Source organism: Gorilla gorilla, chromosome 19 (assembly GCF_029281585.2).
Source record: "Gorilla gorilla gorilla isolate KB3781 chromosome 19, NHGRI_mGorGor1-v2.1_pri, whole genome shotgun sequence".
Lineage (NCBI taxonomy): Eukaryota > Metazoa > Chordata > Mammalia > Primates > Hominidae > Gorilla > Gorilla gorilla.
The window spans coordinates 53,254,975-53,269,136 of NC_073243.2; the positions used below are offsets into that span (position 1 = coordinate 53,254,975).

The 14,162-nt window shown below is 40.5% G+C and overlaps 1 protein-coding gene across 2 annotated transcripts in view; it reads left to right on the forward strand.

Moving 5' to 3' along the window:
- The first annotated feature begins 14,064 nt into the window (after window positions 1–14,064).
- MIER3 (MIER family member 3) overlaps window positions 14,065–14,162 on the forward strand; it is a 32,608-nt gene continuing 32,510 nt past the window's right edge. The window contains exon 1 of one of the 2 annotated variants that reach the window (XM_019013630.4): window positions 14,065–14,149. In XM_019013630.4, coding sequence (XP_018869175.1) covers window positions 14,141–14,149 — 9 coding nt within the window. In that variant the 5' untranslated portion in view covers window positions 14,065–14,140. The remainder of the gene's footprint in view (window positions 14,150–14,162) is intronic. The other variant, XM_004058833.5, reaches the window with a different exon arrangement.

A 14,162-nucleotide genomic window follows, 5' to 3' on the forward strand; every position in this document is an offset into this window, starting at 1 on the left:
AACCCAGGAGGCAGAGGTTGCAGTGAGCCGAGACTGTGCCACTGCACTACAGCATGGGCAACAGAGCCAGACTCTGTCTCAAAAAAAAAAAAAGTTAACATGTAAAGATTTCTATTATAAATGTAAACGGTTGCAAAGGATGTAATCCCTGTCATATTTTATATATTATACCTTGCCCTGAAGATTTATCCAATTTGGTTTATAGAAATGTCTGGCATAAATCTTTTTTTTTTTTTTCTAAGAGACAAGACTCCACTCTGTCACCCAGGCTAGAATACAATGGCACAATCAGAGCTCATGGTGACCTAGAACCTCTAGGCTCAAAATGATCCTCCTGCCTCAGCCTCATGAGTAGCTGGGACTACAGGCATGCACCACCACACCTGGCTTGCCCTACAAGATTTTTTTTTTTTTTTTTTTTTGAGATGGAGTCTTGCTCTGTTGCCAGGCTGGAGTGCAGCAGTGGCGCGATCTCAGCTCACTGCAACCACCGCCTCCCGGGTTCAAGTGATTCCCATGCCTCAGCCTCCCAGGTAGCTGGGGTTATGGGCACACACCACTACGCCTGGCTAATTTTTTGTATTTTAGTAGAGATGGGGTTTCACCATGTTAACAGGCCAAGATGGTCTCGATCTCCTGACCTCGTAATCTGCCCGCCTTGGCCTCCCAAAGTGCTGGGATTATAGGCATGAGCCACTGCGACCGGCTGCCCTGCAAGATTTTTATACCCAGATAGTATATTTGGGGTTTGGAAGAGAGGTCACTGTGAAAAGGAGGTGGGAAAGTAGAACTTGCAGAGTGTGGTAAACCAAATTTAGGAGATGGTGCAAATGGAAATGGAAGACATGTTAACCAATCAGCTTAAAGTGACCAGTGCCCACTTGCCCTGGGAAGCCTATGTGTACCCCTAGGGCAGGTTTTCTCAACCTTGGCACTATTGACCTTTTGGGTCAAATATTTCTTTGTTGTGAGGGCTGGTCTGTGCATTGTAGGATGTTTAGCAACATCTCTGACCTCTATTTACCAGAAGCCAGTAGCATTCCTCCACTCAAGCTGTGACAACAAAAATGTCTTCAGACATTGCCAATGTCACCTGGGGGAGCAAAATTGCCCTGGGTTGAGCATCCTAGGGTACTCCAGTTTGAGGACTGTTGCCCTAGAAGATAGCAGCGTCACAGAGCTCCTCTGTGACCTGGGATGGGGGCCCACAATTGCAGTGTAGGACCCAGTTTCCCTTCTTTTGTTAGTCCACAGAAGTGGCACCTGAACCTTATTTCCCAGTATGCTGGCGGCAGCAGGAGTGGAAAGGCAGGAAGCACAGGAGTAAGGGCTGAGTGGTCCTCCTTGCAGGGGTGAGCAGAGTGGGGGCAGTGGTCTTCATTTTTCATTCTAGCCTTTGAAGCTAAGGAGAAGGTTGGAACCTTCTGTAAATATGGTTTGGCAACTTCATCAGAGATAACCCTATGAGACCCCAAGAAATACTAAATAAGACTTGTGGAGGGCTAGGGATCTTTTAACAACAGAGAAGGGCAAGCATTAGAAAAATTCATTTTTAGTCTTAAGCCCATTTTTAAAACCCCATTCAAGTTTTAAACTTGGGCAGTGCTACTCAAAGTGTATGTTTGTTAACTGTTTCCAGTCTCTGACTAGATAAAGACCTACTGCTAAAATACCAATCAATATACTGCTTCCTTCATTGAGAATGTCTTGCTATAAAAAAAAAAAAGTCAGCTGAAATTAGTTTAGTACTTAATGACTTTAGGGCATAGTGACATCATTTATTTACAGTCTTGCTCAAGCTCCTTATCACTGCAGCAGTACACACTTGCAGTGGCTAGGACAATAAACTGAGGGTTTTTAGAGGGTCTTAAATCCGTATTGGAAATTTCAATCTTTGTTTTAAAAAATCTAGTGACATAGAAAGATATTAGGGTGCATGCTATTTCAAAAGAATAAGTATTATTTTAGAAAACTTTTGTTATAAATGTGCACTATATAAACATTCATGTGTACTGTGTCACAATGTAAAAATATATTTCTAACTGTGGATATTGGTCACAAAAGTTTGAAAAGTATTGGTCTAGGGAAACACGGAAGTACAACTGTGCTGATTTTAGGTGGGATCATAGCCCACTATGATCCCAGATCTTTTTCAGCTATACAGCAGCAGTAGCTACTAGCAATAATTAATCTATATTCCTCAGTTTGCCCAGGTCCCCTGTGGATGGCACCTGTACACACCTGGTTCTTGCATCTTATTACCTAAGGGTGTTCTCTGGCTGAGACAGTAGGCTTAGCCCTCATGAAGGGCAGGCCGAAAGTGCCCAGGAGTTAATGCCAGGAGCAGCTTTTACTGTGAATGGGAATTGGTAGCTAAAATTCCAGCTACCTCACCCCTTTTAAAAACTTTACAATTAAAAGGCATTACACACCATTCCCTAAAAGAGTCCTCTGTGGGATTGAACCCTTTCTGCCCACAGTGGTACTCTCTTATTAATACACCATTTGTTGGCTTTCTTCCTTCTCTGTTTCAGTTTCCCATTCCCTTGCAATGGGATCATCCTCCAAATAAACTACTGCATCCAAATCTTTGCTTTTTGAAGAACCAAACTGTATTAGTCAATTTTCACACTACTATAAAGAAACACACGAGACTGGGTTATTTATAAAGAAAAGAGGTTTAATTGACTCACTGTTCCACATGGCCAATAAGGCTTCAGGAAACCGACAATCACCGTGGAAGGGGAAGCAAGGAACTTCTTCATATGGCGGCAGGAGAGAGAGAAGTGCAAGGAGGGGAAATGCCAGAAGCTTATAAAACCATCAGATCTCGTGAGAACTCACTATCACAAGAACAGCATGGGGGAAATTGTCCTGTGATCCAATCACCTCCCTCCCTCTCTCGATACATGGGGATTATAATTCGAGATGAGATTTGGGTGGGGACGCAGAGTCAAACCATATCACAGACTAAGCCAACTAGATATTGGTCCCTTGTTATTATAAGAGTTGTCTTTCATTGATTACTTATTAGATGCCAGCTAATATGCTAAGCACTTTACATAAGTAACCTCATATAATCTTTACAACACAGATTGAGGAAAGGAAACTGAGGTTCAGATAAATTAAATGACTCATCTAAGGTCACATGGCCAATAAATAGGGAAATCTTCCATTTGAACTCAGGTCTGTTTTATCCTGTTGCCTGCTGTGCTGTAACTGTGCTATTTTTTCTCCCATTGTACACTTCCTTGGCCCATAAAGTTATTGACTATGTAACAGTTTCTCCAAGTTAGCCTATCTTGTTTAGTTAGCCTATCTTGTTTTTTGGACCAATCTTCAGCCTATGCTATTCCTTTCCATATCCTTCCCCTGAAGTGCTCTGAGTGACAGAGGTGCCAACTCCCATAGGCTGCATTTCCCAGGCTCCTAGATCAACCAGCCTCTTCCCGCGTTCAGGCAATGGGAGATGCTGGCAAGAAACTGGAGGGAAGAAGAGAGAAGTCAGAATATTTCTCCCTCTCTCTGTGTCTCCAGTTGCATCTCTAGCATAGCTATATCTTCAGCTCTACCTAGTGAGGCATTCGATGGTTTGTTGCAACTTCTCCCAGTGGCTCTGGCCGCTGGTAACACTGATTCCTACTGTTATCTCTCCAGCTTAGGGGCGGTAGCAACTTTCTGCTTTTACAAATCTCTGGATTGCTTCACAGTCCTCTGTTTGGCATCTCAGCTCTTCCATGACCTGTGTAAACAATTCATGAATTAATTTCCTTTGTTTCAAATTCTTAGGATGGTTTCTGTTTTTCTAGTTAGAACTGACTGATACATTTTCTAGTCCTGTATTTCACAGAGTGATGATGATTCCTCTGATCTGATTATACATAATGCAGGAGTATGTCATTGATGAAGTGATAGCTCAGAATCAGCCCCAAAATTGCTTGCCAGTGTTTGTCTGTAATGAATAAGGTGTTTCCGTTTTTTGAAAATTTTATTTTCCAGCTAGCAGTTATGCCAATGTTCTAGCCTGGGTTCCCTAGAAAGTAGAGCGTGAAGCAAGGACTGAGTGATGATGTTGTATCCAGGAGTATTTGGGAGGTACAAAGTCAGGGCAGCAAGCGCAAGGGAAAAGGGAAGTTAAACGGGAAGATGGGAAACCATGTAAGGTGATGCTTACCCACACCGATCATTGCTTCACCACAAAGCCACAGGTGACAGCTGGTCTCTCAGCAGGTACATCTGCTCCCCTACACTATCTCAGGACAGGCTGTGTGGAGACACAGTGCCTCAGAGTCATCGATTCAAGGAATGTAACCACCTGCACCCCTCGGTCTCCATTTCCCTCATCATCAAAGTTTGCCTCAGAGAGTGTTAATGTCTTCACATTTCTCTTATAGCATCCAACCCTTTCAGACAGTCACTCAGGAAGCCTGGTACTATGCTTGGCAGGCTGGCATACTGTGTGAGTACAGAAGAGGCAGGAGAAGCCAGACTCTAGGACACAGCTGCCTGGACAGAGCTGTCATCCATGGTGGAGGCTGTGAGTCTGGGAGGCAGTTTGGATGGAAGGAATCTGAGGGGGCACATGTTATGGCTGGAATTCTGTCCCCCCAAATTCGTATGTTGAAGTCCAAACCCCTGGTACCTCAGAATGTCACTTTATTTGGAGGCAGGGTGTTTAAAAACGTGATTAAGTTAAAATGAGGTTAAAATTAAGATGGGTCCTAATCCAATCTGACTGATGTCCTATCAGAAGAGGAAATTCAGGCATGCAAAGAGACACAAAAGATGCAGACACAGAGGAAAAGACCATGTGAAGAGGCAGTAAGAGGGCAGCCGCCTGCAAGCCAAGGAGAGAGGCCTCAGAGGAATCCAGCCCTGCTGACACCTTCATCTTGGACTTCTACCCTCCAAAGCTGTGAGAAAATGAATTTTTGCTGTTCATGCCACCCAGCGTGGTATTTTGTTATGGTAGTCCAAGAAAACTAGTACAGCACAAAGGTTGTTTCTGAGATAAACAGTTCCTGAAATTCCTTCTTTCTATGTAGAGAGGTTCTTCCGAAGGATTGGCCTGTTCTTATACAACTTTGACATCATAATTTTGGAGAGAAATCCACCCAGTGGTGGGGTGGGTTTATTTGTATGAATATATAAATATTGGGGTTTCGTTATTTCAAAAGCTGTCACGGAAGTTGGTGAGTGAGGAGAGCTGCCTTGCAGCATAGCTGCACAATATATTCCCTTACAGATCCCAGCATAGTGAGCACAATATGTCCCTTTCTATCCCAGATGGAAAGGCCAGGCAGAGCTGAGGTGGCCAACATGGATCTTGTGTGGACCAAGCAAAACCTGCAGCTAGGGGTGAGTGGAGATGTTAGAAGTGACCCAATCATGTCCCAGAGAAAATGCTGAGAGTGAAAGCCTAAGAAGTGTGTCCTAGTGAGTCAGACAAGTAAGGGGGCACCAAGGGGCACTGCTCTGTGAAGCAACATTAAGCAGTTAGGCATCGGAGATGGAGGAGGGAGAAGGGGATGAGAGCAAGTCAGAAGAGGTGAGCAGCAGGGCTGACTGCCCACTGAAGCCAGAGGACTAGTATCCATGGCTAGGCTTCCTGGTACGTGTATCACATGGGCAGATCTAACCCAACAAAAGGCCAAGGAGAGAAATTATTTCTAAATAGATTAATAAGTGGATGACTGCTCCTGTATAACACTCTCCCTAAGGATGCATTAGGAAGCACTGCCTGTCCTCATCATCCATACCTTGGGTTATTTCTCTCCAAGGAAGTGACTGCTGTTGAACTAGATCCTGATGCATTCATTCAACAAACATTTACTAAGCACTGTGCTGGGTCAAGTGTATGCAAGGAGGGACTGAGATAGCTCTCTCTGCTTACCATCTTTCAAGTACTGTATAACTCTGATTATTTTTCTTAAATGTATTGTTGTTACAATAAAGTTGATCTGATACACATTTTTTAAAATCCAGTTTCACAGTTTATTCCAAAAGTTAGGATCTTTAGTTTAGCACATTTTTCCCCCAAATGAGATTGCTTTTTCTCATTCATAATCAAGATTTCACTTAAATGCTATCTTTTTGTTTTATAATGATTCCTGTTTTACTCATTAGCATCTTGATATTAAGAGAAGAGTCCAGGCTTTAAATTTAAGCAGACTTGGGTCCAAATTCAGCTTTATCATTTTTAAACTGGGTAAATTTTAATATCTTTGAGCCTTAGTTTCCTTATCTGTAAAATGGAGAGAATAACATTCACCTTGCAAGCCAGCTGGGACATAGGAAATAATATGCATTTAATAGGTACTCAATAAATACTTATAACATGGAATTATATTGTATTTATGTTTAGTTCGTGCAAATTAAATGAAAAACAGAAAAATGGCATACTTTTTGCTATTCCTGAAATATTTCATAATAATAATTTTTTAAAAAAATGAAACTTTAAAAAATGCCTTAGGAAAGTGCCACATTGAAAGTGAATATACAGCCTCCCAAAAAGTCCGATGCAGCCAATTTTCCTTCAGTATTGGGTGTTTCTTTAGTTGAACACCAGATGATGAAGTTGGCTTGTATTTACAGACCATGCTGTACCAAAAAAAAAAAAATGTGTATCTTTAAACACCAGAGTTACACTCAACGCAGCAAGATGTTCACACTAGGAGAAGCCAAACAAGAGTACAGAAGATTCAAGTCTGCCATCTCAAGCTAAACCTGGAGCATATTCTTTGAATGGAATGGAGAACAGAGGCACTGGCATCCCGTAAGTTGTGCATTCTTTCTTCCAGATAATTTAAACAGCCGTAAAATAAGTCTAGTTCTGCTAATAGTTGCCTTGGAGGTACTAATAATCTTTCATTGAGAGAACTCCGTTTATCCAGCCGTAAAATAAGTCTAGTTCTGCTAATAGTTGCCTTGGAGGTACTAATAATCTTTCATTGAGAGAACTCCGTTTATCCTTGCCCTTTATACCCCAACTCAAACCCAGTAACCTGCGTTTGTTGCCCCCAGTTTCTTTGTGCTAAATTCTTAAAATTGTCAAGTGAAGCTTTTCCCAAATTCTCTCCAGCTTCCATTCTAATACAGTACAACACAGAACTATGAAGTAATTGTCAGTCTTTACGGTTGTTTGGCTCAAGCTTTTTGGTCAATCTTAGAGAAGTAAATCTTTTTTTACCATTAGAGTTAATGAGATATAAGAAGAAATCCTCAGAGAAGCTGTTTGCAAATACACTTTGAAATCAAGGAAATATAGTAAGGTTTTAGATCATATTTAATACATGTTAAATCTTCCTGTCTTACATATATTTTAGTCAAAGGTTAAGCATGGTGTGAGGAATGGGGTATTTTAGTTCTTGTTGAGATTTTCCAACATCAGATATATTATATTGAGTCATAAAGGTAGTAAAAAGGATAGCACTTTTCATTTAATGACTTCCTCTTAGCCTTTGTCAAATAATACATTGCTCTTGAAGAAGGGTTTGGAAAGAACAAAGTGAAGAACCCAGCATTGGTAAGAAATACTAATCACTATTGAAATCTAAGCAAGTATTTCCAACTAGTCTTCACACTCATCTGTAGGCCATAGTTTTGAAATGTTTTCGGACTTTCACATTTCCATGAACACTGGATAGAAGCCACAAATAAATATCCTTACATGATTTCTCTTGTAATATTAATATTTTTCCACTTCTTATAAAAAATAAAATGATAGGCCAACTCCTGGACTGATGATCTTTAGCAGCAGCATATTCCTTTTACTATCATCCAATATATGTATATAAGAAAAGTTTGAACATAAATACAATTAATGAAGTATTTCTGAATTTTTACTCATAATTCTTTTTATTCCAAAGCAAATATCAGATGTTCAGCAATACCAGATTCAAAAGCAAATACTGCACACATGTTGTCTTAGTCTGCATGGGCTTCCATAAAAAAAAAAAATCACAAACTGAGTGACTTAAACAACAGACATTTATTTTCTCGTAGTTCTGGAGGCGAGAAGTTCATGATCAAGGTCCGGCAGAGTCAGTTTCTGGTGAGGGTTCTTTTCCTGGCTTGCAGACAGTTGTCTTCTCACCGTGTCCTCACACAGGTTTTCCTTGATGCATGTATGCAGAGAAAGAGAGAGAGAGAGGGAGAATGTGCACCTGTGAGAGAGCAAGCTTTCTAGTGTCCCTTCTTATAACGACACTAATCCTATTGGACCAAGGTCACCCTTTTCCTGCTCTGCTCTGGCCCCTGGCATCCTGGAAAGCCTGTCTAAACTTCAGAGTTAATGGCAGGTGTTGTTTGCAGTACTCAAGAAGCAGTGGGCAAGGTCAGAGAACATCTGGGAAAGGCAAGTTCAAGGTGCTGCAGGTTTGCACAGTTAAGCCCCCAAAGCACCAGCTACCACTTAGGAGGGAGCTGAGAGCCAGAAAACAAAGACAACCCGGGAAGCAGGGGCCAAGAAAGTGGCCAAAGTTTGAATATAATGAGAGCAGCAAAGTCCAAGAAGGTAGCATGGGGATCTTAATTACTTCCTTAGAGGCCCCATCTCCAAATATAGCCACACTGGGGGTTAGGGCTTCTACATATGAATTTGGGGAGAACATAAATATTCGGTCCGTAACACTTGTTTACCAAAGAAATACCATGCCTTTTATCATATTCTTTGCAATATACATAACATTACTTGTAGCCACATGCTACATTGTATTATAACAAGCTAAGTGATGAACTGCGTATTGATTACTCTTTTTATAACTTATAAAATGAAAAAATTAATTCGGTTAGATCTGACATCATTTTAATCTTGAATTGCATGCTTTTAGTAATCTATCTTATAATACATGTTTTGTAATTTATTTCTCAGTGGTTTAAAATATGTCTCAAAATAAGAATTAATATGCTTCTTAGAACTGAAAAATGAAATCAGACTTTTCAAGTCAGACTTGGCAGTTTGGTTTGACAAAAGGGACAGGGTTTGCTTGTCAGGTTATGTGGCAGACATTTTCCACAAGTGAAAGATTTAGGGCTCCAGTCCAAGGTTTTGACAAAAATGTATTTAAAACGTGTGATAAGATATAAACATTTTATTTAACAAAACTGTATTTGTAAGAGAGTCTTAAAATTAACACTGCTCCCATTTTCCTCCCCTTTTCTGCGCCTGTTGAGTTAAATAATTGCCTCTACGTGAAACAGTACAATTAACAGTCATTTGATAAGTCTTGGCAAAGGCTTTTTTGGTAATCTTCATCAAAATTGAAGTGAATTATAGTGATGAGCTATAATAGCTTTGTAAAAAATCCTCTTTCAAGTCAGGTAGCTTTTAACTCTTAGCTTTCAACAAAGTTGAAGGAACACATTTAAAACATCAGCGTATAGATCATTAAAAATAATGTTTGATAGAAGATCATAACATGATGTATTACTAAGGAGATATTACTAAGGAGATCAACAAATTGAGTGATGGTTTAGTAACAAAACCCTTCCATTTCTATCTACTTGTGTATGAATATGGTTTCTCAAACCTTACTTCTGTATAAATAAAGACTAAGAATAAAATTGGTGTTAAACTCCCATTCTAGCATTAAGTAATATTCATCCATGGGTACATGAATTAATTTTTAAAGATCCTATTCATCTTATCAATAGATTGATTTCCAATGCAATTTTTGTTCAAAAAGCTTTACTCAAAACTTGTAATACATGTATATTGCTTAGATCAAATGTAAATTAGTAGTAATTGTACTGATAATTCAACCTGGAGGAAAATTATTTCTCTTTACTATCAATTTACAAGGATATTTTTGTTGCAGATAAAGATTGTAGGGTATCAACAAAAGACTTCTAAGCATAAAGCATATTACACTTCTTTGGAGAAAGTAGAATGGGAATATGAGTTCAAGGAGAAAAAGGAACCATGTAAAATTTCATACCATTCAAGAAACATGTTTATGTCTTTTTAAAAGAATAATGAAATATCAAATTGTTATGGTATTTAGATTCCATTGCATACATTTTAAGTGTTATATAATGGCTTTATTTTTAAATGACCATCATTACGAAAGGTAAGTATATCCTTTGCAGCTATTTAAATTTATAATGACAAAATTAGAAGTCAATTGGAATACATAAGAAGGGATAGAGTTATTACAAATTCTTTTGAGGATGTTCCTGCAATTTAAAGTCATTGAATTGGAAGTTCCAATTGGGTATGCTTGCACAGCTATGTCAGCCTGATGCATCCATCTCATTTTAAGAATGGCCCTGACTCACAGGCTGGATATATGTTCACGTATATGGACCAAGTTCCCTTCTTAGAAACGAACTGAAACCTTTTTTGAACTGTGAGAACTCTCTCTTTTTTAAAGTTACCATGCAGATCATCTTTCTTTTGTTAAGAATCTTTGTTTAGGCAAAACTTACTATGACCAGTTAGCTTTCTCAGAGAGTGGCCATTCATTCCAACAAAAAATATTTAATTGAATATCACGCAGGAGAAGTAGATAAATTTAGAAAAATGCACGTAGTTTGGCCTGATGCTGGGTCTAACTGTTGGCATTACAGTCTTACAAGCTATGCTGAGAAGTAACGCTAAGATGATGTTCTAGACCAGAGTTCGCAAACTGGAAGCTCCCAGGTTAAATATGATTTACTTAACATGATTTATTTGATCTACACTGTGTTTAAATTTTTAAAGAATTAGTTGACAACATTTTACGACCAGGAGATATAACATAAAAATTCAGTTTTCCAGCTGTTCTTGGAAAATTGAAACTGGAAACACTGGGCCAGTAAGCTGAAACTGACCCAAGTAGTGTGTAGTGGCTTCCATCTTTAAGTAGGACACGTCTCCAAATTTGCTATTACTCCTGCGTTTGTCTACACTAGCCTGCTTCACTCATTCATTATGCCTGCCTGACTACTATGGGCATTTGAGATTGAGACATTAACTTTGGTTAGTTTATTATTTTCCCATGGGTTAGATGGAATCTGCAGAAGCCTAAATATCTATGTTGCATTACTGTGGCCCCATTAACCGCTTTCAGTAGGTCATTCATATTGTGCTCTCAACTTTCATAGACAGTTACCAAAAGAATTTGTATATTTCTCCTACATTTGTATGCTTCTCCAATGAGAAGCAAGCAACTGATTACATTCACCTTTTTTGCTTTGGCTGCCAGAAAGCTCTACATTTATGGCTTAACTATTGTATTGTGTTAATACCTCATAACCTGCAGATCCTTGTCCTTACTTTTTCTTTGGTGTTAACCTCCTAGTCTAGTTAGTTTCGTTGGTCCTCATTTTTTTATATTTATTTTTTTATTTTATTGTATGAATTTACTGGAAGCCTCTAAAATTACATGTTTATAAATAAACCTTTATTGATTTATTTCCTTTCTAAAGATGGTTGGAGGATCTATGACATTTTGGTTCTCCTTAGGAGGTTACTATGGTTTTTAGTTTTCCTTGCTCACATATCCATTTACCACCTATGGAAATTACTTAGATTGTAAGCTTTTGGGGGACAAGGACATTTTTATGGTGGTCCCACAGTGCCCAGCATCTAGCACTTTCTATATAATGCCCTCTATTGCATAGTTACAGGATAATAAAAGTAAAAAGTAATAGTATTTTAATTTAAACTCCTTGGGTCAAAAGGATTTTTAATCTGTACTGACTCATGAAAGTCTTGTCAATCAGAAAGAATGAGAGCTCCATCTACATATAGACTTTACACACTTTATCATAAAGGAATGTGTTATGTAAGACTGAGTGGTAAACTTTCTCTAGTGATCAGGTGGGGGAAAGTAGCTCTGCTACCTTTAACTGCTAATAAATTTAGCTTCATTTATCTTTGTCTGAATCCTTATTTAATACCATGGACTCAGACTTCCTACACTATGTTCTATAATAGGGAGCATATAAGCATCAAAATTACAAATGCCTATACAAAATCTTTACAATTGAATATAAAGAAAGTCTACAGAAACATTACTAGATTCATGAAAGTGAATAAATCTGTGTATATTTCAGTTATGGCAAAACATATAATCTAAGACTACATTTATAGTTTGGATTAGCCAAGTTTGCTGGGAAGAAAATGTTTTTCCCAGTGTAATGTATGAGGCAGGTTGTTGGAGACACTTTCTTCACGTGGCTCAGACTGCGGTCCAGCTGCTCAGGGCACTGTTCCGTGGTTCTGTCCACAGCACGTGCTCACTGCCTCATTTCTAAAGTTATTCACTTGTACTTAATTTCAAGCCATTTTTTTTTTTTACTTTGAAAACTCTGAACGCCTCATTGAGGACAGTACATACAATGTGTGCCAAGGTCTGGTTTCAAAGTTTAGCTGTTTTTGAGTTATTTGACTGGACAAAAGGTCGAAAGATATCTTTCACAGCAGGGAAAGTGTAATTTTCCATGTCTTTATGATGTTTAGAAATAGTTGGAGTGATTTTTCCCTAAAATTTCCATAAGTAAATAACTTTTACCCGTGGTATAAGCTTGATTTTGAGATGCCTTGGCAAAAAATTTGAAAATAACCCTCTCCCTACCTCCAGTCTCCAGCCTCATCCTCAGTATGCACTCCAGCAATAAGGGAATTGGAGGGACCCCAGGTTAAAATCAAGACCTTTCATGTTTGGATTAAAAGTATGAAGTATGGAAAGTTTTAGCTTCTAAAAACTTGTCTTTATCATTTAATATTACGTATGTTTTAGAAAAAAGCTGGGAGAAGAGCTCTGGTGTCTGAGATCACTCTCTCCAAATTCCTGTAGGGTCCTGCTATAATTCCTGATGGTATTTGCATCTCACTTATCCATGTACCTTACAGCCGACTTTCTTTTCCACAGATAGAATTGGCTTCCCACTTTAGGACAATGTGTCCCCCAAATTTGCCAGGACAACTCCATACCTTACTTTAACTTCTTGCAGGACCTAACTCTCCAATCAGTCGTTAGTGTATATTTTTGTGTACTTGGCTCAAAGTCTTTCAGTGCGGATGTGGACCTTCCGGAGAGTAATCTCCCCCAATGAAGAGCAAATGGTCATAAGGAACATGTACGAGCAGGTATTCCTGTTAAGCCTTATGCTCCGTCTTTCACCCATCCACTTGCACAGGGGACTAGTTTCTTTTTATGATCCTACCCAAACGTTTGGCCTTTTTGGAGAAGTGAGGGAAGTGAGGGGTAGAATTTTTGAGACTCAGTTCAGGGCCTTTGATATGCTGTTCCTGTCCTTCAACAGATGTATCAAGTATCTCTGGGTCATCCCCTAAGACACGTTGGTGATGAACAATTCCTAGAACTGGTCTAATTTTTTTTTTTTTTGATAACAGCACAGTTTATATTTTTTGGGCATCTTCTTGAACTGTACAAGTATATTCAGCATCATTTCTCTGCCCTGTCGATCTTTTGTCTTTTCTTCTGTGCTGTCAATAACCTGTTTGGCAAATGTCTACTTCCATTGTCCACTCCGTGAGCCAGTGTACACCGGTCTCCATCTCCCATTCCTGCAGGTCCCTTCGTGGAAACGGCAAAGTGCCTGACTGTAGTCCTCTCATTCTGGACTGACTCTGCCATCCACCAGCCTCTTCTCCCATTTCCCAGGGCTTCCTCCCACATCTGTCTATTTCATCGATCGCCTCCTCCTCTTAGGGAAGTTGAGTCTGTCGAGTTCCCCTGCACATCGCCTGCCAGTCCAAGTCTCCTGCCCGCCTCCCGCACGCCCTCCCGCGCCGCGGTGTCTGTGGGTCGGTTCCCAGACGCGCCCGCCGGCTCTTTGGCCTCCACTGGCTGGACGTGGGTCTCTCCCGCGCCCGCGCGTCCGTCCGTCCCCCACTTGCCTCCAATTCGGCAGGAACTTTACACCAGCCAGGAGGAGAAGGACGGTGCGCGCGGGTGCGGGTCTGGCCGGCTGGGGCCGGCGCGGGGGTGGCGAGGGGCGCCGGGCGGCGTCGGCTTGCGAGCGGGCCCGGGGCGTCGCGGGCCGCCCTGCCCTATAAGGGGCCGTGCCGCCTCCGCCGCCGGGCGGGTGCCGGGCGGACCGCGGCGGTGGCGGCGGCGGCTGCGATTGGCTCAGGCGCCCCATCCGGGGACTGGGCTCGGCGCTGCTCGTTCGCCCTAAAGGTACCAATATGGCGGAGGTGAGCAGGGAAA